Here is a 25,702-nt window from a genome sequence, read left to right as displayed (position 1 = left end):
TTATGGTCATTTTATTTTCACTGGCATTACTTTATTTTACTTACCGGTATTCTCACTGCTCAAAAGGTTTGTTTTGTTCAGCATTTAAATGCCACACCAATTTATTGGTGTAATTGTTCCCAAACTCTTAAAATAAAGCCAAATCTTGACATTGGACAGTTTCACTTTTTTTTTACAAAAAGTATCGAAAAGTATCGAAAAGTATCGAAATACAAATTGGTACCGGCACCGAAACAGAAATTTAGTACCGCTACAACCCTAGTGTGTAGGTGTGTGTGTGTAACATGTAAACATTTTCGAATAGTAAGGCTCATCACTCTCAGTGGTACAAAAATAAAGGCCTATAGAACGGTTGCAATTAGCAATTCTTAATAAGCCAAGGATTCAAATTAAATACTGACAGGACAGTCAGACCTGTCTCTACATGTAAACAAAACAAATTGAAAAAGTGCATTGACTGAGACAGAGAGGGGGGGGGGGGGGTTTGGCCCTGCATCGCTACTCTTTTTCGATTACTTCTACTTGTAACTCTGGGTGGATCAGTGGGAGATTTTTTTTTATGAAGAGGAGCTTCTCTGCCTTATCGCATAGCAGTCGGTTTCTTTTCTCCGTCATCACGTTTCCAGCGGCAGAAAACAAGCGTTCAGAGTCAACACTGATTGCTGACAGATATTTACGAGCAAGCTGAGACAGTCGCTCGTAATGGGACTGGTTGCCCCTCCAGTATTCAAGTGGGCAACGGTTCAACTGAAGGGTGGGCTCCAACAGATAGGACCGGAGCTAACAATAAAATCATCTTTATTTTTTCAAACGCCTTGTCGATAGGTACAGTCCCCGCCGGTTCCTTCCTAGGCTTCACAGCTTCTTGAGCCGCTTTCGCTTCCTCGTATGCGTTTAACACACCACCGTAGCGATGGCGATGTTTCAGGTGACTTATTAAGTTGGATGTGTTGTAGCGCGATGCCTTTTTCCCTCCTCGTGGAACTTCTGACTTGCATTTATTGCAAATGGCAAGCGAAGCGCTTTCCTCAGAAACTTTAAAAAAGTCCCAAACTACCGACGCCACGTTCGTTGTATCCCTCCTACCATGCTCTGTTGCTCAGCCAGCGTGCACTGCTGTTCTGGGACGTTCAGGCCATTACGTCATCACGCTGGAGAGAGGGAGCGCTGGATTTGTGGAAAAACAACCCCTTCCTAAACCACACACAATCACTGATACCATTGTACTGGTAAAACGGGAGGGGCCTACAAAAAAACAAACGCCCTCATCCCAATCCACCCACACCGCAGTTGTTTGACAAAAAAAAAATATTATATATTATCGGAGCTATTAATAACGTTATCGGATTTATCTGAATGACGTCATAATTGTTGATATCGGGTCCGATATGTATCTGTCCGATAACTATCGTGCATCCCTAGTACTTAACCTAACTAACTTAACCTAACTAACTAGCGGGGGGGCATGCCCAAGCACCCCCTTAGGGGGTCTGCAGTCCCCCACCACAAATACTCAAAATCCTGTGGGAAACACTAGAATCACAAAGTCCTTTAGAGTGACATATGATGGGGGGAGGATAGTGTCTTTGGGATGTCCATGCGGGGGACCTCAGCCAGTTACTGAGCCAGTTGTGCTCAGGGGCCGTCGGAGGGGGAGGAAGTGAAAATGTCCTGATTTGTGGGAGCTTTCGGGTCTCATTGAGGAGGTGGATGGCAGTTGGGTAGAAACTGTCCCTGTGACGAGAGGTTCCGGTACCGTCAGACATCAGTCTTCTGCCAAGAGGGAAGGCCTTAAAGGGTTTATGACCTGGATGAGCGGGATCGGCCATGATTTTCCGAGACCGCTTTTGCGTCCTGGCAGTGTGTAGGCCATGGAGGGATGGCAGGCTGCATCCGACCACCTTATCAGTATGGCGGATGATGTGCTGCAGTCTGGAGATGTCCTTGAGGGCAGCAACAGCATACCAGGCAGTGATGGAGGAGGTGAGGATGGAGGTGTAGAAAAGTGCCATACTGCCTTTGGCACCTTGAACTTCCTCAGCGCTGCAGAAAGTCCATCCTCTGTTGTGCCTTCTAGGTGAGAGCTCTGATGGTCAGCTCCCATTCCAGGTCCTGGCTGATGACTGAATGAGGTGAACGATGCCTTGCGGCCTTTGGTCTTTGACTGTTCTCAGACTGGCCCCCTGCTGACCACTGTACTCTTTCTCTGACTGTGAGCCAAACAAGTCCAAGAAAAACAATGACTCTGTAACAAACAGGCTCCCGAATGGCTGCTTGTTATGCTGAATTTATAGAAAGCAGTAGCAGCTAGTTTACACAGCACTGTAAACTTCTGCAAACTTCCCCCTGATGTTTCTCTAATACCTGGATAGTTCATTGGAAAATGTATTTTATTCCTATAGCAGGTGCAGGAGGAAATAAGACAGAGAGCTATGATATAACTTATACGGACTGGTTACATTTTAAATTAAAACTCTAAATCTGCTCTATTATTGAATGTTTCACACAGTGCCTGTTTCTATATATGACATAGAATTGAACTCGGGTAAAGTGACATACATGTAATACTGTACATACTAAGACAATTGGATGGATGGTACTGTAATTGCTTTGGTAATACAGTAAGTTGGCAAACAATATTAATGGAATTTAATTCTTCGTTTACTCAAGTAAGCCAACATTTTTATTTTGAACGCTGGCCTTATCTTTGGCTGCTCGTACCTTTCTGCTGATTGTGAGTCCAGACCCACAACTGAAGCCTGGGTGTTAATTTACATTTGTACCCAGTTAAAGTGGTCTGGCCAGGGGGCAGAGGTTCATTATCTCTGGCCTTTGTGCCATTGGGCCTACCTGGATTGGGGGTGGGGGGATTTCATGAGGAAAATTTCACTCTGTGCAGATTAGGGCTGCTCAATTGTACCTATTTTCATATCGTCCAATCGTGGCCATTAGAGATTGGCGATAGACGAACAGACCCCGTGACTCGCGGAGCCCAGCGTCGTTGTACCTGGCTACTTGGCGGCTACTACTAGACTGACGAGCCGCGGGGCTGTAAAAAAGAAAGAATATCACATGTGACATGAGTCACATGATTTTAGATGGGTCAAAGTCATATTTTCGGTGTATCTTGCCCATTCTATGGCCACACGAGTTGTAACATATTGTCCTGTCATGGTGTTTTGGGGTCATTAATAAACTGTTCTGTTAATTTTCTATCATTACTTTGGGTAGTGCTATTTTACATTGAAGTCAACAGAGAGAGCCTTGTTTCCCGCTAAAAGGGGGCGAGGCCTAATTGCCGATCTGATGTATAGAGAGCCAAAGTTAGCGCCTACGTCCTGCTTCAACACCATCTTCACTTGCAAAGTTCTCTTTTAAATTGATAATCATCAGTGTACCTCATGGCACAATTCAAACAGGATAAAATAAATCACTGTTCACCACCATTCATATTCTTTCAGACGCTGGTGCGGGTAGGGCTTTGGCTGTCTATATGGGGGTGGTAGCAGACTGATGCTGCAGCTGTTGGCTTGTTTTGAGAAATAAATGCGAGTTGGGGTGCCCAAAGCTGTTTGTCTCCAGTTCCTGCAGATTCTACATTATCATGAAATGTGGCTCATAATATACAGTACTGTAGGTGTAGGTGTAGCCTACAGCAGCTACATTCACAGTTTATACTGCTCAGTGCTCACCCATCTCTGCGCCGATCAACACACCTCTGTCCGCCATGACGGCCGGCAGCCACGCCGCCGCTCCCTCACTCTTGCTCGCCCACTCACTCACTCACTCACTCCGGTAGCTTACCGTTAGCCAATTAGCCTGCAACACTGCAGCTACTGCAGCTAAAACACGGCTGCTGCCTCAAATTGTCAAGACTGCTCTTCAACCCAACCGCGAACAAAACTTTGTCCTTAACTTGCAAGCTACAGTAGCTTTCCAACATTATATAGCAGCAGTCAGACAATACAGTAAATACAATAAAATAGTTTTTTTTTTTATTGTGCGACCGTGAGAGGTCGTTGAGCATACAGACATAAATGTGCACAGAAAATATTAGGCTCATTGTTCCAGTGGTATGTGAGATTAGCTGCAGACAGGCAGACAGACAGAGAGACAGACAGGCAGGCAGGCAGACAGACAGACAGACAGACAGGCAGGCAGGCAGACAGGCAGGCAGACAGACAGGCAGGCAGACAGACAGACAGACAGACAGACAGACAGACTGACTCAGTCATGCACGCACACCACCGAACGCATGATCTCCTCCAGGCTTTTCCCCTGTGGGAGATAATCACAGAGGAAGAGAGAGAACAACAGAATAGAATAGAACAAAAAGCCAGAGAAGGGCACTGTTTTAACTTGCTGTCTGAGGAATAAGGTGGCAAGATTTAGCACAACAGTCCTTTTTTGTTGGCCTAAGACTGCTTTTCCTGGAGCTTTACTAAACTAAACACTTAGATCGTGTCTTAACCAAAGCAGCCCTATTGTTAATAGTGGAGCAAACAAATCTCTTCTAATGTGTGCATGCACTGGTGTGTACCTGTGTGTGTACGTGTAAATGTGTGCATGCACTGGTGTGTACCTGTGTGTATACGTATTAATGTGTGCATGCACTGGTGTGTACCTGTGTGTATACGTATTAATGTGTGCATGCACTGGTGTGTACCTGTGTGTGTACGTGTAAATGTGTGCATGCACTGGTGTGTACCTCTGTGTGTACGTATTAATGTGTGCATGCACTGGTGTGTACCTGTGTGTATACGTATTAATGTGTGCATGCACTGGTGTGTACCTGTGTGTATACGTATTAATGTGTGCATGCACTGGTGTGTACCTGTGTGTGTGTGTGTGTGTGTGTGTGTGTGTGTGTGTGTGTGTGTGTGTGTGTGTGTGTGTGTGTGTGTGTGTGTGTGTGTGTGTACTTGTGGCACAGATGGCAGATTGTAAAGAGATGAGACAGAGGTCTCAGTCTCAATCATCATCCTCACTCCCTTCTACACTAGACATAGAGGGTTGTGGGATGGGCTCTCTGTACAGTCACAAAGCATATGGAGCAGATGTACACTACAGGAGTGTGTGTGTGTGTGTGTGTGTGTGTGTGTGTGTGTGTGTGTGTGTGTGTGTGTGTGTGTGTGTGTGTGTGTGTGTGTGTGTGTGTGTGTGTGTGTGTGTTAGGGCTGCAACTAATGATACTTTTTGTTATCAATTAATCTGTCAATTATTTTCTCGACTAATCGATTAGTCATTAGGTCTATGACATGTCACAAAATGGTGAAAAATGTTTATCACTTTTTCCCCCAAAGTCCGAGATGACATCCTCATATGTCTTCTTTTGTCCTGACCAACAGTCCACAACCCAAAAGAGAATCAGTTTACTCTCATAAAAGACTAAAGAAACGAGAAAATATTCACATTTAAGCTGGAAGCTGGAACCAGATAATTAAGTATTTGTTTCTTAAAAATTATTCTAACGATTAATCAATTATAAAAATGGTTGGCAAATTAATTTACTGTTGGTTGACTAAACGATTATCGTCGCAGCTGTAGTGTGTAGTGTATGTGTGCATGTATGTGTGTGTGTGTGTGTGTGTGTGTGTGTGTGTGTGTGTGTGTTTTGTGGGTGCTTGCCTACTGGCACACACACACACTGATAAAGGCCCGCTGTAAATAGTACAGTCAAACGATTCTGCACTTTGTTTGTATACCTCCAGTAATTCCCGCTCAATTAGCATCAACTCTAACCCACAGTGCAGTTCCACGTCAGTGCAGCGGGGCCCCTCCCCCATCCCCATGTGACACGGGTCAATGCAGTCGGCTTCTCCCGCGTCATGTGATGTGGGTGACAGGTAATTACGGCGGTACACTGATTTCCCCTGGTGCTCAACAGGCTTTACAGTATATCCCTCGATCAGTCTCCATGCTGCCGAAGGAGCCACTGACGCACAATTACATTATTCACTTAGCTTTGACGGTGGATGTGTGAATATGACTGCGTGTGGAAGAGACAGAAGAAGAAGAGATGGCTAGATAGACAGAACGAGATACTCTAGGGAAAATGTTAAAGGAGGAAGAGGCAAAGAGACAACTCAATATTACACCACTCACATGGTAAATAATGACCAATGAGGCTAGGAAACCCCCTGACAAATGAGCAGTCTCATCCAGATCACCAGGAGAAACTGGTCAGGGTTTGCACTGTCTACACAGAAACTACAGTAGAGATGAAACGGTATGAAAATTTCATATCACGATTATAGTGACCAAAAGTATCACAGTTATCACTTATCAGTATTATTAATATGTGCTAAAATGTTCAAAAAGCACTGAAATCATGTTATATTGATATAAATCATGCTTTATATTGAAAACTCAGTCCCAAAAAGGACTGGTACACTGACTGAAATCATATCAAACAAGGCTGTGCGTCCTGCATCTGAGAGACAGTTGCTAACTGGTTGATGATGATGGATGGTATTTACCATGTTTTTCAAAGTGCTGTAATCACAGTAACATGGTTTTAATAATAATAATTAAAATCTGAAGCGGTAATCCTATCAGAAATTGTATGACAGTTTATCATTACACTGATAATCGTTTCATCCCCAACAGAAACCATGGCATCCAGCAAATGACTATGGCATCATGTACTGTAGCATTAAAGCATTGCCAGTTGTAAAGGTGTTACAACTCAACTACCAAAACAAAAGTCTCTATCATTTACATATTGTAGCTAAATTACCATATGTATCCAAAACAATGCAGAAAGCATTTTTCATACTTCAAGCAAGGTACAATCACATCATCTAAGGTCAGAAGCTACTGTAGACAAGTCTGACAGTTTTGCTTTAACTAGTGAGAAACAAAGACGCCCCAAATTGCCTCGCATTCACAATCTCTCAAAAAGACCGGTAAACTCTTGTCAGGTAATTAGCCTAATTAGCTGCTTCCTCGTCCTTTCCCCTCCCTTGCCTCGCCTTTCGCCCTGCGTGGGTTTGAACAGGGCCATCGTTAATATCATCCCACTATGGGTCATAAAACATTCCCCATCACCATCGAAAGAAATATGATAAAGGTCCTTAAACCTCCGTAGCATGGGGAGAAAGAGATGCCTTTAAATTAAACAATGCATACTAATACAATTAGGTTAGTGCACACAGCTAATTTGGATTGATCATACCATCTCTCTCTCTCTCTCTCTGTCTCTCTCTCTCATTAGGTTGTTGAAGAGTTTGATCAGAAGTAGAGTGAAGGTTTGGACTGTGACACTTCACTGTACTGCTTCATTCTAAATGTGCAGATAGTGCCAATAATTTAAAGGCAAGCTGCTGAGAAACATGAACTGGAGCGGCTGAGAGAATTAGTTATAGCTTTGGGACAGATCCCAACAAATTCAAACCCGTTGGCACGAAGAACTGGCAGGGAGCATCAAAGTAGTGATGGAGAAATGGATTAATTTGAACATGAGTCAAGCAGTCACAAATCTCAAGAGGTGACTTGTGTGGCTTATTGCACGAGTGCTTTGAGCCTGAGCTCATGATATAATGAATCACATCCACATGTATGCTGTAGGATCAAAGTGATTGCATCAATGTAGCAACATTAATTTTCTTCCCGGGGATCAAAAGAGAGAGAGAGAGAGAGAGAGAGAGCAACATTAGATTAGCGTTACCTTCATAGGCGGCCTGGAAGCCCTGTCCACTGACAGCATAGTCAGACAGTAGCCACAGTGTGAGCCTGGAACCTGTGCTCACGATGGGCGAAGGCAGCTGGAACCCCGTTAACCTGAGAATGAATGGGCAGAAGAACAATAACAGTCAATTAAAATAATGCAAAATTTAAATAAATATTCCATGTCAGGTAGCGTATGAAGCCTGTCTCAACCAAGCCAGCTGTTCCCCCAGGCACCCAAGGATATGTTTTGTATAACAAGGCTCTGAATCATCCAATCAAATTGTAGGAAAATGCCAGTCTCAACATGACAGAGAAGCTCAAAAGCCTTCAAGAGAACAGAACTGTTGTTGCAATTGTCAGTGATTGATAAACACACCAGCCAGCGTGAGCACGAATAAGCATCTGAACAGCGAACAAACATTAATATTGTCAGATCCAGGCTTCAAGTCAATAACCATTGCTATAGACATTCTGTGCTTGTTTAGATGTGGAATTCAATTGGACCAGGGAACATGTTTGCTTTTTCTAGCGGTACATCTCACCATGTAGCTAGTTTGTACCAGAGCCGTGTAGAAGACATCGCGACATCTCCATTCACTCCAATGGACCAGTTTTTTGCTCTCAAGAGTTCCAGTAAGTAAGGTCCTGGATTAAGCAGCACTGTCGAGTTGCAGCAAAATGGACAGTTTGTATTTGTATTTTTTATTTTTAATCAAATTGTACATTATCAGCTTTATTTTAGCATTCAAAAGTAGCGCCTTTCAAACAGCCTTTCCTGGCTGTTCATTGACTAATGAGTCACACATTTTGGTCCTCCGCTGACACCACTCTCTCTCTAGAGGACACTAGTTTGTACCTACTATCAAGAAAGAGGAGTGATGGTGAGGAGGAGCAGGTTAGTAGGGGGAGGGGCGATGGTGAGGAGGAGCAGGTTAGTAGGGGGAGGGGCGATGGTGAGGAGGAGCAGGTTAGTAGGGGGAGGGACGATGGTGAGAAGGAGCAGGTTAGTAGGGGGAGGGACGTGGATATATCTGAAGGAGCAGGTTAGTAGGGGGAGGGGCGATGGTGAGAAGCAGCAGGTTTGTAGGGGGAGGGACGTGGATATCTATGATGGTGAGAAGCAGCAGGTTCGTAGGGGGAGGGACGTGGATATCTATGATGGTGAGAAGCAGCAGGTTCGTAGGGGGAGGGACGTGGATATCTATGATGGTGAGAAGCAGCAGGTTAGTAGAGGGAGGGACGTGGATATCTATGATGGTGAGAAGCAGCAGGTTAGTAGGGGGAGGGACGTGGATATCTATGATGGTGAGAAGCAGCAGGTTAGTAGAGGGAGGGACGTGGATATCTCTGAAGGAGCAGGTTCGTAGGGGGAGGGATGTGGATATCTATGATGGTGAGAAGGAGCAGGTTCGTAGGGGGAGGGACGTGGATATCTATGAAGGAGCAGGTTAGTAGGGGGAGGGATGTGGATATCTATGATGGTGAGAAGGAGCAGGTTCGTAGGGGGAGGGACGTGGATATCTCTGAAGGAGCAGGTTTGTAGGGGGAGGGATGTGGATATCTATGATGGTGAGAAGGAGCAGGTTAGTAGGGGGAGGGACGTGGATATCTATGAAGGAGCAGGTTAGTAGGGGGAGGGATGTGGATATCTATGATGGTGAGAAGGAGCAGGTTCGTAGGGGGAGGGACGTGGATATCTCTGAAGGAGCAGGTTCATAGGGGGAGGGATGTGGATATCTATGATGGTGAGAAGGAGCAGGTTAGTAGGGGGAGGGACGTGGATATCTCTGAAGGAGCAGGTTCGTAGGGGGAGGTATGTGGATATCTATGATGGTGAGAAGGAGCAGGTCATTAGGGGGAGGGACGTGGATATCTCTGCTCTCTGGCAGCAATGTTTTGAAAGGGGACCAAATTGATACATTTTTGTGCAGAAAAAAAAGATGAAGGCACTTGGCCCACCCTCCCGGCCCCGCAACAGATCCATCCTAGGGGAAACACAGTGTAGTAAATAAGTCACACATGAGTGAAAAAGCAAATGTGCACGTACACACACGCACACATTTACAACATATTAATTCAAACCAGAAACAGCTGTGCACGGTTCATTTCATGCCAATGACCACAGGTTGGCGCACACGCGCGCATGCGTGCCTGTGTGTGTGTGTGTCCCTAATTTATATTCAGCGTTAGATTGATAGATTCTAATCAAGGGCAATCTGGCTCCGGCTCACCTAATGTTGAAATCTCCTTCTCCACTATACCAATAATTTAGCATACTTTTAATGTTCCACTCTCATGTGTGCTCTCTTGCTGCCTGTGTATTCCACTCCTCACAATCTACTAAGCCCCCCCGCCTGTTATCGCTGAGTGTAAAGAGAGGTCTCGGTAATTCACTCGATCTCTAAGTAGCACGTTGGAGGTGGGCTGCGATTGCCAAAACACCACCGGAGGAAAGATGAATTGGACCCAAAACGGAGGAGGACTGTAATGTATGCATGATTTCACTGCGCTCTGCGAGATCGTCACGGTGGGATATCGGCTAAACGATGGGACACATGTTCATGCAAATAGCCCCTTCGCTGACCGCAAATTGAGTTGGAAGGCAGCCATCTTGGTTCAGCAGCAGCGGACTGCAGGGATGGGAGGGGGACGATAGAGAGAGAGAGTGTGTGTGTGTGTGGGGGGGGGGGGGGGTGTACTTGTCGGCGAACTGGGAGGGATTCTTGGCCGCATCCAAATCGCGATCATCTGGCGTGAGCGAGAGAAACGGCGCCGGATTCATTTTTTCCGCACTAAGAGAAAACAAAATGGATACTGTCAGAAAACCCACAAAAGCCAGCTTCACACGCGGCGAGGAGAGGAGATTACCCTACAATACTGCAATGTGATCTGAGCTGTGGCAATCTGAGGCGTGCAGCCGGCGCCGAGGAAATGCCAGCCAGGGGGATTGCCTGCTATCAGGGAGAGAAGATGCGAGATATGCTTGTTGTGACTGAAAGATACAAAAGAATGGATTTGCCGTTCAGGTGTGAGCGCACGCTAAATTGATGGAGGCGGGACAGAAACAGAGACAGAGAGAAGGGGACGGACAGAGTGAGAGAGAGAGAGAAAGTTAAAAAGTGGTAAATGGTTGGTAGTCTCTACACTATGGAAGACTGAGTACTCTAATAAGGAGTCTATGTGCATACTAGCATGTGTGTGTGTGTGTGTGTGTGTGTGTGCGTGTGTGCGCGTGTTTGCATAAGTGCATGCGTGTGTGCAGGAGGGAGAGCAGAGGTCTATTAAGAGGGCTTTCCACCTGACTGACCTCAGCATCATCTCAATGAAGAACCTCTGCTTCCAATTATCCCACCACTACCCATGGGAACGAGAGGGAGAGAGAGAGAGAGAGAGAGAGAGAGAGAGAGAGAGAGAGAGAGGGCAGATCTGGAGAGGTTGTAATGAGAAGATGGGAGTGTTGAAGAGCGGCTACAGCGAGGGCAGACAATAACACGTCGCGAGGTGAGAGAGACATTGGTATGTGGGAATCATAGACCGTATAGAAATATGGACGTGGGCACAGTGACGTCACCCAGTGGTTTGTGGACCCCCGTTTTGAAGCCTGGACTTTAGCATGTGGGAAGAGCAGAGGTGGGTAACTGGTGAAGTTTTTGGTTAGGTTAGGTTAGACCAACAAAATCTGTTTTATTTTACTGTACAACCCAGAACAATGGCATTAGCATTGTCCATCCACATACTGTTTAACATTAGCATTTGAGCTAATCCTATTGTAACAAACTATATCCAGGATGCACATTGCACATGCAATATTACTAATCTGATTAATATCACATATTTGGGTGATGTACCCCATCAAATTTGGGCTGTTTTAAAGGTAGAGCAAAGTTTCTGGTGTCATCTGAATGGAAGAATTACTAAATTTTAATATGAAAAATATAAATGTTGGTATAATACACTTTGATTACCAGTCCTTTTCATCAAATTAGTAGCTATAATTGGGAGTGATGGTGTTACAGTAGGCTACTGGTGGAAGTGCACTGTCACAATCTGGCCCTCTGGTAGCCAGGAATCTTTTGCGTGGCCCTCTCTATCATCAAAGTTGCCCATCCCTGAGCTAGAGTGAGGAGAGGGTGAGAGGGTGAGAGGGTTCAGGAGTGAGTCATGGCGAGATTCTCCTTGATTAGGCTCTGTAGATATTCAGGGATTCACAGTACGCCCGCACGCGTGCACGCACACACTTTACTTTGAGTAGGGGTGTAACTACTGTATATGCGTATTCGTATTGAACCGTTGACGCCTTACTCTAGGTTCAATACGCATTGCAAACCAAACAGTGCAAGTCTTCCACAAGGAGATCATGTAAACTAAAATTTAGACAAAAAAAGATGAAAGGTGTTGATGTGAAAAATATAAAATCAGACCCTTAATCATTCACTTAAATACACATATTATATTATTTCCTAAGCACATCATTGAACATTGACACACTTTTCATCTCTGTGCACCATGGAATCCTAATCTATCAAAAATAATTAAAGTCAAAGTTGTTGAGTCAGAGGCTTGGCTTACTTGAATTTAATATGATTTTAAGGTCTCATGAGAGGAAGAGGTGTAACAAGCATCAAGGGTGCATGGAGACAGTTCTTCCAAGACGAAGAGATTGACACAGCATTTTAGGTAGGGAGGTACTTTTATTAATCCCCCAGGGGAAATTCTTTCACTGCAGCAGCAACACAGTACAGCACACAAAGCAGTAAAAAATAAGAATTTTTTTTTTTTTTAGCAGCAAATATGCATACATAATTATATTATTATGTAACATAATATATATACAAATTAGATATAGCAAATGTATGTAATTATACACCTATAAGTGACTGAAAGTGACTGTCCGTGTGCCGCTCTCTGTGGTGCACGGGGCAGAATGAGCCTGTTGCTGAACATGCTCCTCAGCCTGGTCAGAGTGTCATCGAGTGGATGAGAGCCGTTGTCCTCAGGACAGACCACTACACTCACAGGCTCCAGGCTGGTCCTCAGGACAGACCACTACACTCACAGGCTCCAGGCTGGTCCTCATGACAGACCACTACACTCACAGGCTCCAGGCTGGTCCTCATGACAGACCACCGCACTGACAGGCTCCAGGCTGGTCCTGATGACAGACCACCGCACTCACAGGCTCGAGGCTGGTCCTCAGGACAGACCGCCACACTCACAGGCTCCAGGCTGGTCCTCAGGACAGACCACCTCACTCACAGGCTCCAGGCTGGTGCTCAGGACAGACCACCACACTCACATGCTCCAGGCTGGTCCTCAGGACAGACCACCACACTCACAGGCTCCAGGCTGGTCCTCAGGACAGACCACCACACTCACAGGCTCCAGGCTGGTCCTCAGGACAGACCACCACTCTCACAGGCTCCAGGCTGGTCCTCAGGACAGACCACCACACTCACAGGCTCCAGGCTGGTCCTCAGGACAGAACCCGCCCTCCTAAGCAGCTTGTCTAGTCTGTTAGTGTCTGCAGCTTTGATGCTGCTGCCCCTGCACATAGCTGCAAAGAAGATGGTGTGTGTGTGGGTGGGAGGGTGCTCCACCAAATGATGGAACGTGTTGAGCATGGGTCCATGCATGCCAAAGGACCTGAGCCTCCTCAGGAGGTACAGTCGGCTCTGGCCCTTCTTGTATATGGCCCCGGTGTTCCCGCTCCAGTCCAGTTTGTTGTCCAAGTGCACGCCCAGGTACTTGTGGGACTGCACCAAGTCCACATCCTCACCCCCGATGGAGACGGGGGAGATTGGTGTTCTAGTCCTTTTGAAGGCCCCCGTGCCACTGACCACCGTATCTGACACACAGTCCTACAGCCTCACGTACTGTGGTCTGCCAGTCAGGTCATCAATAATCCAGGCCACCAGGGGGCCATCCACCTGCATGGTCTGCAGCTTCTGTTTGAGGAGGGTGGGCTGGATCGTGTTGAAAAAGCACTTAAAAAAACACAATCCTCAAAATGCTTCCTACAGTACCCTGTCCAGATGGGAGTGGGCCTTATGCAGCAGGTATATTATTGCATCTTCCACTCCCTCTTTAGTCTGATAGGCAAACTGCAGAGGGTCAAGTCCTTCTCCACCAGTGGTCTGAGGTGAGCCAGCACCAGCCTCTCCAGTGTCTTCATGATGTGTGAGGTCACAGGCCTGTAGTCATTTCAAACACTGGGGCGCCCATTCTTTAGTACAGGGACGGAGCAGCATATCTTCCACATCTCTGGCACTCTTTCCAGTCTCAGGCTCAAGTTGAAGATGTACTGGAGGACTTAGTGGTGCCATGACGCACAGAGAGCTGACATTGCACTAGATGAGTTAGCACTGACACATTGTACAGTACAGTAAGCTGCTGGATCACATGTGTGAGACAGTTATATTGCTGACGGCAGGACATCAGGACACTTCATGATAGATTAGGATTCCTGTGTTTGGACATGTGAGATCAAATGGTGCACACCTCTGCCTCAAGAACTGTTACTTTAATTATTTTACATCACACGTTAAAAAACATTGTCATAAATTAAAATTAACAATTTAAACTAGACTGAAAATAATAAAATATTTCTCAGGCATTTTTACTTTTTTGCTGTATCGAAAAGGTACCAAACCGTTAAGGAAAACAGGTGTCCACTGTTTTACGTTTAAAAAAAAATCTTTCTCAGACAACACCTGGTGTGTGTGTGTGTTTGTGATCTTCCTCCAAATATATGCGTGTTTCTGTTTATAGAGAGTAAATCAGGTCATTCGTCCTTTAATCGTATTTCCGCAGTAGGGGTGTGTGTGTTTGTGTGTGTGTACAGTACGTATATGTGTGTGTGTGTGTGTGTGTGTGTGTGTGTGTGTGTGTGTGTGTGTGTGTGATGTGTGAGTGTGTGTGTGTGTGATTGTGCGTGCGTGCGTGTGATTGTGCGTGCGTGCGTGTGTGTGCGCGTGTGTGTGTGTGTGTGTGTGTGTGTGTGTGTGTGTGTGTGTGTGTGTGTGTGTGCACATGTACTCAGTGTGGAAAGTAATCAGAGTGCTGATGCAGCTGATTTTCCCCCGGAAGAAGGGAAGGGGGAAAAATAGACACAGCAGCAAGATTTTGATGGGTGAGTGGTGGGGAGACATTAGCCAATAAATGATGGGTGGTAAGAGAGAGAGAGAGAGAAGGGGGGGGGGGGGGGGGGGAGTATGGGGCACAGAAAGCGTGTGTGTAAGTGTGTGTGTGTGTGTGTGTGTGTGTGTGTGTGTGTATACCCCATGCTATGGGAGATCCAGAGCAGCTATAAGTTGTCAGCGGTCAAGGCTGAGGGCAGACACCACACTGTGCAGTGTAAGCTCTAACTCTCCACTGACTGCCTATCACACTCTGTGATGGGCTCACAGCAGTGTGGGGCCCAAACACACTCTCACAGCCCCCACCCCGTTATGATCCTAACCTCCTCCCTCTCCATCTATTATTATTACAGTACTAGAAACTAGTCTACCGTGCCTCGTCCTCTTCCTCCTTCCCCTTCCCCTCCTCCTCATCGCCCATTTCTGCCGTCCGTCGTCATATTGCTGAGAATGACTGCTGGTATCATAGCTTCTCCTGTCTGTCATATTATTAATAAATGTTTGGAGGTGGGCCTATTTCCAAAGATGTGGAAGGAGGCTAAGGTTATTCCTTTACCTAAGGATACCAAAGCTGCTTTTAATGAGGGGAATTCTAGACCCATTAGTATTTTACCTGTTTAGAGCAAAATTATGGAAAAGTTGGTGCATTCCCAAATTCAAGATTATTTTATATCAAATAAGCTTGCAACAAACAATCAACATGCCTATAGAGCTGGCCACTCAACTTCAACTGCTTTGATACAGATGACTGACGATTGGCTTAAAGCTATAGATAACTCAATGCTGGTGGGAGCTGTGCTGTTAGATTTTAGTGCTGCATTTGATGTTCTTGATCATTCTCTACTGGTTGAGAAACTTAAATGTTATGGTTTTAATTCTTCTGCTTTAAAGTGGATATTAAGTTATTTGTCCTCCAGATCACAGAAGGTGTATCTAAATGGCAGCCTGTCTAGTAGCAGAGGTCTAGAGTGTGGTGTTCCGCAGGGAAGTTGCCTCGGACCTTTGCTCTTCTCAGTTTTTACTAATGACCTATCTTGGATAACAAAATGTGCCACAACAGTTCTTTATGCCGATGATTCAACATTGTATTACGCTGCACCATCATGTGAAGTACTTAATGAAGTCTTGAGCAAAGAACTAAAAGTTGTGCATGACTGGGTAGTATGTAACAGACTTGTCCTTAACATCGCCAAGACTAAATGTATTGTGCTGGGAACAAGGCACAGGTTATCTACAAGCCCAAAGCTTGATTTAAAATTGTGTAATTCGGCAGTTCAACAAGTTGAAAGTACTAAACTCCTTGGAGTAATGCTGGATTCCACTCTGTCTTGGTCTCACCACATCAATTATATTGTTTCAAAAATGGGAAGAGCTATTGGTGTTTCCAGAAAATGTGTTACTTTTGTTGCCCGTCCCCTTTTATGTCAGATAGTTCAAAGTCTAGTTTTATGTCATCTTAACTACTGCTCCATGGTGTGGTCATCTGCTGCCAGTGGTGACCTCAGGAAGCTCCAGGTGGTCCAGAACAGGGCAGCACGGCTGGTCCTGGGCTGCCCACTAAGGTCTAATGTGAGCCGTATGCATGCCCGCCTCTCCTGGCTTACAGTTGAGAATAGGTTGTCTTTCAATTCACTTGTGATGTTTAAGTCAGTCATGAGCAGTAAAACTCAATTTTTTTTTTTTTTTTATGTTTTTTTCCCGATTTTTTTATCCCATTTTTATCCCCCGTTTAGTGCTCATTTGAATTACAGTTTTTATACATCAACAGATAATCTTTAGTAATACTGTGCATGACCATTACACAAGAGGATCCAGCAACGGGCAGCTTGTATTACCGTCTCTGAAAAACAATGCTTTAAGGAGATCTTTTATTTTTAGATCATTGACACTTTGGAATAACCTGCCTCTAAACCTGTGTTGCATTTACAGTAAATTAACATTTAAAAAGAATCTTAAAGTTTATTTAACACTGTAAAGTATCTGTATTTGTTTTTGTTTTCTGTTTCTTTTTTTCCGATGTAATTTTAGCTATCTTATTTGTTAGTTCATTATGTATTTTGTGTTGAGTACTGACATTTAATAATTTTGCACTTGCAATTGTACTTATTTGTTTGTATGTTTGGACCCCAGGAAGACTAGCTGGTTGCTATGGCACCAGCTAATGGGGATCCTTAATAAAATCAAATCAAATATTACGCTCACCCACAGCGCTCCTTTCTAGCCTACGTGCCTCTTCATCGTCCTCCTCCTCCTCCTCCCTCATTATTCCACTGCAGCACATAGACAGCAGCAGAGCAATCTAGTAAGAGAGTGGCGTCAGCGGAGGTCGAAAATGCGTGACTCAGTAGCCAATGAATAGCCAGGAAGGAGGCTCGCGCTACGTTTGAATGCTAAAATAAAGCTGATAATATACAATTTGATTCTATAAAACGTCTGACCCTTTCAAAGTACATCACAAACTGTCCATTTTGCTGCAACTCGACAGCGCTGCTTTATCCAGAACCTTACTTCCGGGAACTCTTGAGAGTAAAAAAACGGGTCCATTGGAGTGAATGGAGATGTGGCGACTCTTCTATATACAGTACAGCAGCACTGTTCTCTGTTCCCTCTTTGTTAAACTCGTCTGGTCCAGAGCGGAAATACCAGCAACAGTTGCCGCCATGACAGTTGCGGTCACATTATTGTCCCTTGTTGGTTTCCCCTCGAGTTGCAGACACATCGCCCGGCTACGCGGACTCACATACGCATCTCGCCAGCTCAACGTTGAGCAATTGTGTGCTGCCAGGTCCCTCTGCAATTACAGGGTGGTGAGATTACTAGAAATATTGCGGACATTTTGCACTCATTTCTAGCATGCCTCGCTGCAGCTACGCGTGCTCACTCATAGCCGCCGTAGAACCCCGCCTCCCAAAAAGGCATCATCATCATCACCATCATCATTTTATTATAGTAGTGAGATAATACTTATTATTTATGTGTTTATTTTTTTGAAGATTTATCTAAGGCCAGGGCCCACTGGTGCTCTAAATCATAATGATTTAGTTCATTAGCCTATTGCAGACAGCCCCTCACTTTTAGTTTCTGGTTTCTGTGTGGTGCTGATGGACACCTCCTTTTATCATTCATATACAAAGTGCTGGGGGGAGGCATCATCTGACCTCTGTAGTGATTCTGGTGGGATGTGATTATGGTGGGATGTGGGCCGTGGACATGTTTGAGATTTTCAAGTGGGCCATGAGTCAGAAAAGGTTGGGAACCGCAGATTTGTCAAAGTGGGAGGTACGACGACACAGCCATGTGTTTGATTATTCAACAATATGTGGAATTCATATCCTGACATGTTCTGCTCGCCTAGATCTCTCCCTCTCTCTCTCTCTCTCTCTCCAATAAATCACTAACAAATCAAGCCATTTCCTTTTCATCATTTTCTGTTTAAAGGGCACTAAGATTTCTATTTGCATAAGGTTATACGTGTACAGTGTGTGAATGTGTGTTTGTGTGTGTGACTCATCGCACCCGCCCTTCCCCCCTCTACAGCGGAGAAAGTCGACCGTGCGGTGGGTTTTAAATTGACACTCCATTCCCACACACACATGATTTGATTCCTCCAGCTAATAGGAAGATTCTCACAAGCAATTACATGTAGACTGTAGGTCTATGAGCGTTCTCATCCCTTCTCACTGGGTAAGCTGTAATGTAGCGCGTCACTTAGCCCAGGGCCGTGATCTGGTCCTGACAAACCAAAAAAGGGGGATTTGAGTTGAGGAAGCACCAATCTGTCAACGATTGATGGGTCTTTCATTATAGCGTGGTCTCATTTGTTTCGACTGTCAGCTGCAGAAAAGCTGCAGTTAGTCGTTAATATTAATATCTGCGTGGCATCATACTGTATCTGCGCCTCGCGGTTCAAGCGTACGGGTGGAAAAATCTCTGATGTCTCTTGACGGCGAATGCTGATGGTGTGACAATCAACCGCAGTCAGCGCCAACTGGGGAGACAAACCGCAGTGAAGTCATTAACAAACCAGCATCTCTAGAGACAGAGAGAGAGAGAGAGAGAGAGAGGGAGAGAGAGAGAGAGACAGAGAGAGAGAGCGAGAGAGAGAGAAAGAGAGATAGCGAGACCGAGAGAGAGGAGAAAAGAACAGCGACTTGAGGAGAGGTGAACAGAGGAAATACTCTGGAGAAAGCACCAACAGCTAAAAGAGGTGTGTGTGTGTGTGTGTGTGTGTGTGTGTGTGTGTGTGTGTGTGTGTGAGTGAGTGTGCACGTGTGGGTGGGTGTTTCCAAAAAACAGGCAAAATATGAAAATTTAACTGAGGCAGAAAGCAAAAAATAGCTTGCGAGGAGGAGGAGGAGGCAGTGAAGAGAGAGAAATGCGTTGATGAAAACAAGTGAATAATTGAGGTGTCAGAACAGTGATTGAATGTCTTCCTCATCAGTCCTGTTCATTTTGGGCCATAAAAAGGCACGGGTGGCAACACACCACTGATTAGTTGTCATTTGCTGTACAGAATAGCTAAACTCATCACCAGCTAGATTCATGCATCCCTGTGTGTGTGTGTGTGTGTGTGTGTGTGTGTGTGTGTGTGTGTGTGCGCACGCGCGCACACGTGCTTGTGTGCGTGCGTTCGTGAGTTATGAGACACCGTACGAATGGCAGCGGCCAACTAGAGAGTTCGATGGTCATACATTACATTATATCTGTATTTTTGATTATGCCTTACCTAAAAGGGCTATGAAGGCTTATTAACTCTTTCCCCCGCCATTGATGAGGTTTCTCGTCATTGATGAGACAACGCTTCCCTGCCAGAGACGAGTTTTCCCGGTGTCACAGCCGTATGACGTTGGATGTCCGGCACTGTAACTTTGGATCTACCATATTTCTGACAGCTGAAGTGCTAGCTGTCACTTTCTGCAACCAGTTTGGCTCCGCTCACAAAATACATAATCACTGTCTGTTTGCAACATGGACTCGATGACAGCAGAGCGACCTCTCAACCTATTTCAATAAACTGTGGAGGATGAGCTCCAGACCCCCCCGGCTCGACGAGAGCGTGGCCCCCGCCTCTCATCTCCCGAGGGTGGGATGGATCTCCCCGACGCACCGGTGACACAGCGAAACCTGTGCCCACAGAAATGTCCTGCAGAGGGGCACTGGTGCACATGTTCTGCAGATACCAGTCTGACACCGGACACTATCTGCCCTCAGAGACATTGAATTTGTTTTAGTTGAAAACGACCAACAGTCAAGTGTTGATAAAAAAAGAACGAATGAAGCAAGATGTTTATTTATTTGGTACGAAAATAGAGGCTCTGTTCTGTTTTTCGATATATTCACTATTTACATATTCATGGAACAAAATATTCTGTGGGTCTTGAAATATTAGTGAAAATGATCAAGAACGCTGGCTGGCAACTAAAAGAAGAAGAAGAAAAAACGCTGGCGGGGAAAGAGTTAACACACACGAGCTGGCACTAGCTTCCCCTGGAGTGTGAGCTGGTCAGTGAGTGAGTGACTGAGTGATGGAATTGCTTTATCTTATTGGTTTATCTTCAGGCTATCTGCACTCCATTAACAGTGCATTATTTCCCCTGATGCTATCTGCATTTGTTCAGCAACATAAACACCTCTGCAGCCACACAGTGGAACACACCGCTGTAGGGTTTAGCTACATGACGCAGGCCAGGGCAGAATGACTCACATCAGTGCCAGACTAAATGCTCAATGTTCTTTGCTGCATAATGCAAACACAAATAGAGTGCCTAAGTCACGGACTCTTCCGGGTTCTGCATGGGGCCTAAGATATTTCATTCCCCAGTCATTTTCCCATAGACGTTTCTTCAAATTCTTATAAAAAATAGTTGTACTTGGGACACGCACAAAAAGCAATTCAGCTATATTCTGAATTTTTTACTTTTTTTAGGGAGAGATTTTCTATTTAACTCAAATAAGATTGACTGCTGTTCTCATGCTAACCTCCTAGCTAGCATGCAACAACAACCCTGCTTCCTGGTCAAGCCCATGGATGTATTATAATAACTGGATAAGGGACGTGCCACGCCCACCCATGCATTCGGACGGAGGTTACTCATTGGCGCATGATGCCAACATGGGGGGTTTTTCTTCCGGGATTTACTTCCTGACTGTGCAGCCCAAGGCGAAGTGCGCATGTGTGCCATGACGTTTTCCATGACGTCTCCCACCGAAGATGCGCGTTCATGTGACAGCCAGAGAGACAGCCAAGTTGAAAGAGCAGCCATTGTTGAAATTCACTTCGGACAACTTTAGAGCAGCTTAGAGGTGGTTAGCCGTGCGGTTGCAGATTTTAATTTGACAGTATTAGGGGTTTATATGCATAATGAACACATCTTTATTGCTGTTGGATTGGTATGTCAAACGGCTAACAGGTCTGCATGGAAATGTAACGTTAGCATAATAGGCTACAATGAGCTCGTTTACGTTAATGTGAGTAGACGGCCACAGCCTATGGGTCAGGATTGATCGGAGGATTTTGTTGTTTATTGTCATAAATAAACTTGAAAGATATAGCTTTCAAATCTGTGTCTCATCACCATCGCTCTCATGTTGTCTTTTCTCTAATCTCAAAATTGTTTAATTGACACATGACCTGTGTGGTAAAACAGCCGATATATTATTTGAGTCCATAGTAGCGTCTACCTGTTGAGTGGTCATTATGATTTGGTGCTATATAAATATAGATTGATTGAGTTGTTGACATCACATTAATATACTGGGATCTAGTGAGCTGACCTTGATAATGTGCTAATTGTTTTTACCCAGTGCTTTTTAATCGTTAGATGCCAGTTTTATTGTGATTGAGATTGATGCAATGTCAATGATAGTCCAAGGACGTCCCAAACAAACACCTGGTGTCAGACCCCACTGGTCAACAAGTGGTCAACCCTCAATAGATTCAGGACTGGACATGGCCCCTGCTTGGCCAGCCTTCACAAGTGGGGCAGCAGCCCAAGCCCACTGTGTGCTTGTGGAGAGCAGCAGACAATGCAACACATCATCGAAGCTTGCCCTCTACAAAGACTTGAAGGAGGAATATTCACCCTCCATAGGCCTACAGCAGATCAGGAGGCAACTGCTTGGCTCAAGGACCTTGCATTCGCTAAATAAATGAGTCTAAAAACGTGCAGTGTCACACTGTATCAAGTTGACTTGTTTAGTTCTGTCACCAGAGGGCTAGCGTTATCAAAACTTACAATAACACCTATTGGCAGCATCTTACAGTTAAAATACAAACGGTGTGTGTGTGTTAACCACAGAAAGTAGCATGCAACTGTTGCACAGCCACCAATCAGTGATAATATAATTAACTAGCCTAAGTATTGAAGTTGTGAGATAACTGGTGTGACTTCATGCCGTGACTTTGCTGGACAGGAATCCCTACAATACTCTATATGCCTTACCTGCTACTGTCTCTGTCATGTAGTGACTCAAAAGATCATTTTGACATTTCTTTTCCCCCAAATCTATGAATATAATCTATGAATTTGTGATGTAATTTTATAATATTTGTAATAAAATTTGTAATTTTGTAAGACATCTGAACTTGCATTGAATCATTATGTTTGACCTATAAACTATGCACTTTCTGCTGAATATGATGCTGCTGAGTACTATTCTTCAATGTTTTTTTCTTGTGTTTTATGTTTATTGTTTGTATATTGTGTGCTGCTGCACTGTCTTTGTCTGAGAGTGAACCAAGACAAATTCCTATCAACTATGTTGGCATGGAAATACATTTATTCAATCTTAAGTTATTCATTTCCAAGATGTTAATACTTATTTTTCAGTCATCAAGTATACCCACTTATTGCTAATGGCATTATGTGACTATTGTTTTATTAATTAAATGTAACTAAATATTAGTATTATCTTTGAGTTAAACTGAAATATAGTGATTTCAAGAGTCTCCTACATCAACATCTCACAAGCTCTACCCTCACTCCAGATCAGGAGGGAGGAGGCTGCTGTGAACTTGATAAGGGACATGCAGAAAGCACAACATCCTCTGCATGACCTGTTACCATCAACACGAGGCACTTGTACTGCCAGGACACTCAGCAAGCTGGGTGAAATGAAGGCCAGAACCAACAGGCTGAGGAACTTACACACTGCAGTTAGGCTGTACAATGAGACAGTTTAAACTTTGACCAGATAACTTACTAAAAAAAAAAGAGAAAATTCTGCAGTTTTTCAGTGAGCCTTTTGGTACCACTGCAAGCATGAATTAATCAAATCAAATCAATCCATATCGGTCCTATAATTAAACTGATATGTTTAACAGCCAATGGAGGCAGAACTAACAGATTAATATAATTCCAGTGTGCAATAACTGCAATTTGACACGTACTGTACATTATACTTTATTCTACTTACTCTACTTTATTTTAGTTTACTCTATTGCATTTTACTTATTGTATTGACTGTTTACGTTTAGGGAGATACTGTGTGATACTGTGTTGTGCTATGTGTGTTCTGATTGCGAGCAGCTGTAACTTGTCCCAATTTCCCCCAGGGGATCATTAAAGTCTTTCTGATTCTGATTAGATACAGTGCAGCATAGTTCAACTGACTGGTTTGCTTTGATGTTGTTGGTGCCATAAAAGTGAGGGGTCCTTGAGATGAAAAAGGTGAATAGATGTATATCAAGGTTTATGGAAAAATGTATTTAGCCTACTTCCGAGTAGCCTACTTCCTAACATGGATGCCAGTTCTCTTGACTTGATCACAACCAATATTATAAAAGCAATAATTGAATGACTGCCTGACAAGGACCTTGTTAGTAAAAAATTTTTACAGCACTTTGACTTTGTCAAGACGTCATATCATACTCACTGTTATAACAGCAATCAGTTATCACTGGCAAGTACTGATATGAGTACTGAGTCATGGTCTTGTCTAAATGAAAATTATAATCTATACACTAATACAGCTCGACACCTTGGACGCTACAATACTGTCAACGGAACTGAATTGGAATCATGCACAGGGCAAGCCATTTAAAAATCATTTATTAGACAATAGACAATCACAACAGAACATGTTCATTTATAACGGGGTAGGCTAACGTAACGATACCTCCTTACATTAACCAAGGCAGTGTTAGCTTGCTGTCCATGTCATAAAGAGCACAGAAAACACACATAATCCCAAACCTACGTTTTCGGTTAACAGTAGTTATCTGTACACATGTTCCGGCGGGCTACTCGTGTAAAATAACTACTTTATTATCTTAATAAAAGGCAAAATCGGACTGGATATGACCATATGACGACTGGAGCTCGAGCTCACCTCACAACAAGGAAGTGATGACGCTTCGCGCTGATGATCCGCGTTCCCGTGGCCAAATGCGCATTCATGAAATGCGCGTTTATGAAGCCCCAGAAAATACACCCGTATGCGGCTTTTAGTGGCTTCTGAAGAAAAAATGCCGCATAAAAAAATATTTGATAATTAAAAGAGTCGTTTTATACTTTGAGTGACACCCGGAAAAATTTCCCCTGGGTTTAACAGCTGCCGGCGTCCCCATGCAAGTGGATGGGAATGTTCCTTTCTGGGCTGCATGGCGTCACGTGACTTGCAATACAGAGCTTCGCCAGCATGTTCAATTGGCTTCAAAGCCCAGCGCTATTCCTGGGGGCTTGGTCAAGCCCCACTATATCAATGGCCTGGACAGGAAGTGATGTCTGGGAAGCTGCTATTGCAGGTTACCAACAGCCATAGTGCCCCCTCTGCCATGGAGGACGTTAATGGAATATTATACTACAGAAACAGACGAGTCGCACCACAAGTGACTTACAGTAGGCGATCCATACACACACGCACGCACGCACGCACGCACGCACACACACACACACACACACACACACACACACACACACACACACACACACACACACACCTTGCAGACTCTGATGTGCTGTCTGTCTGAGTTTAGTAACATGATTTACGTCATGAAAAGGTTTGTAACTGGCAAGAGTTCCAATACAGAAACATGACATGAGGCTTGTTGTGACATAAGCATGAAGCTTGTTGACAGGCAGCGGTGACGAATTAAGAGAAAAAGGAGACAATAGCGTTCTTTGTTCCTTTGTCCCGGCTTTGCCTACAGTACATGGTAAATGGTAAATGGTAAATGGCCTGCATTTATATAGCGCTTTTATCCAAAGCGTTTTACAATCAGTAGATAGTCTACATTCACCCATTCATACACCAATGGCGGCAGGCTGCGCATCGGGAGCAAGGAGGGTTAAGTGTCTTGCCCAAGGACACAACGACAGCAGCTGGGAGGGAGCGGGGATCGAGCCGCCAACCCTTGCGTCATTGGCCGACCCGCTCTACCTCCTGAGCTAAAGCCGCCCCGTACATATATAAGTCAGTTACACTTACAGCAAACAAATCATTCAAGGCTGACAAATGGAACAAGGTGGTGCTCACATGGCCGCTGTGTGTTTCTCTCTGCTCCGCACAAATCACTTTACAATAATCCTCAGGCAGACAAACAATTAGGGAGAAAACAAAACTAATTCAATGTTGTGCCACTCTTGCCCCTAGCAAAGTGACTAAGCTAAGTGGTAGCCTGTGTGTGTGCCCGTGCGTGTGCGTGTGTGTGTGTGTGTGTGTGTGTGTGTGTGTGTGCGCATGTGCGTGCGTGCGGGTTTGTCTCTGGTTGAGTGGTTAGGCCAATTATAACACACAATGATGTAGTAAGTGTTCAAGAGGGGAAAGGGAGAGACCAGAGACAGAGGGACAATCACAGGCTAGGACAGCACTAGTCCAATCCCAATACACTCCTTGCCCCCACCACTTAGCCCTTAACCCTCCGTTTTGAGCGTTTACGTGTAGAGGTAGGATGT

At 44.7% G+C, this 25,702-nt stretch overlaps 1 protein-coding gene across 1 annotated transcript in view; it reads right to left on the bottom strand.

Annotated features, from left to right (window-relative positions):
• Positions 1-25,702, bottom strand: part of csmd2 (CUB and Sushi multiple domains 2) — a gene marked incomplete at both ends in the record, with an annotated part of 345,949 nt that overhangs the window by 278,830 nt on the left and 41,417 nt on the right. Inside the window, one exon of the mRNA XM_083645747.1 lies at positions 7,670-7,782. Coding sequence (XP_083501873.1) covers positions 7,670-7,782 — 113 coding nt within the window. The remainder of the gene's footprint in view (positions 1-7,669; positions 7,783-25,702) is intronic.

The sequence above is a fragment of the Poromitra crassiceps genome, assembly GCF_964638095.1.
Source record: "Poromitra crassiceps genome assembly, chromosome: 11".
NCBI classification, from domain to species: Eukaryota; Metazoa; Chordata; class Actinopteri; order Beryciformes; family Melamphaidae; genus Poromitra; species Poromitra crassiceps.
The sequence above is the reverse complement of the archived record's forward strand: the minus strand, read 5'-3'. Positions and strand labels throughout refer to the sequence as shown.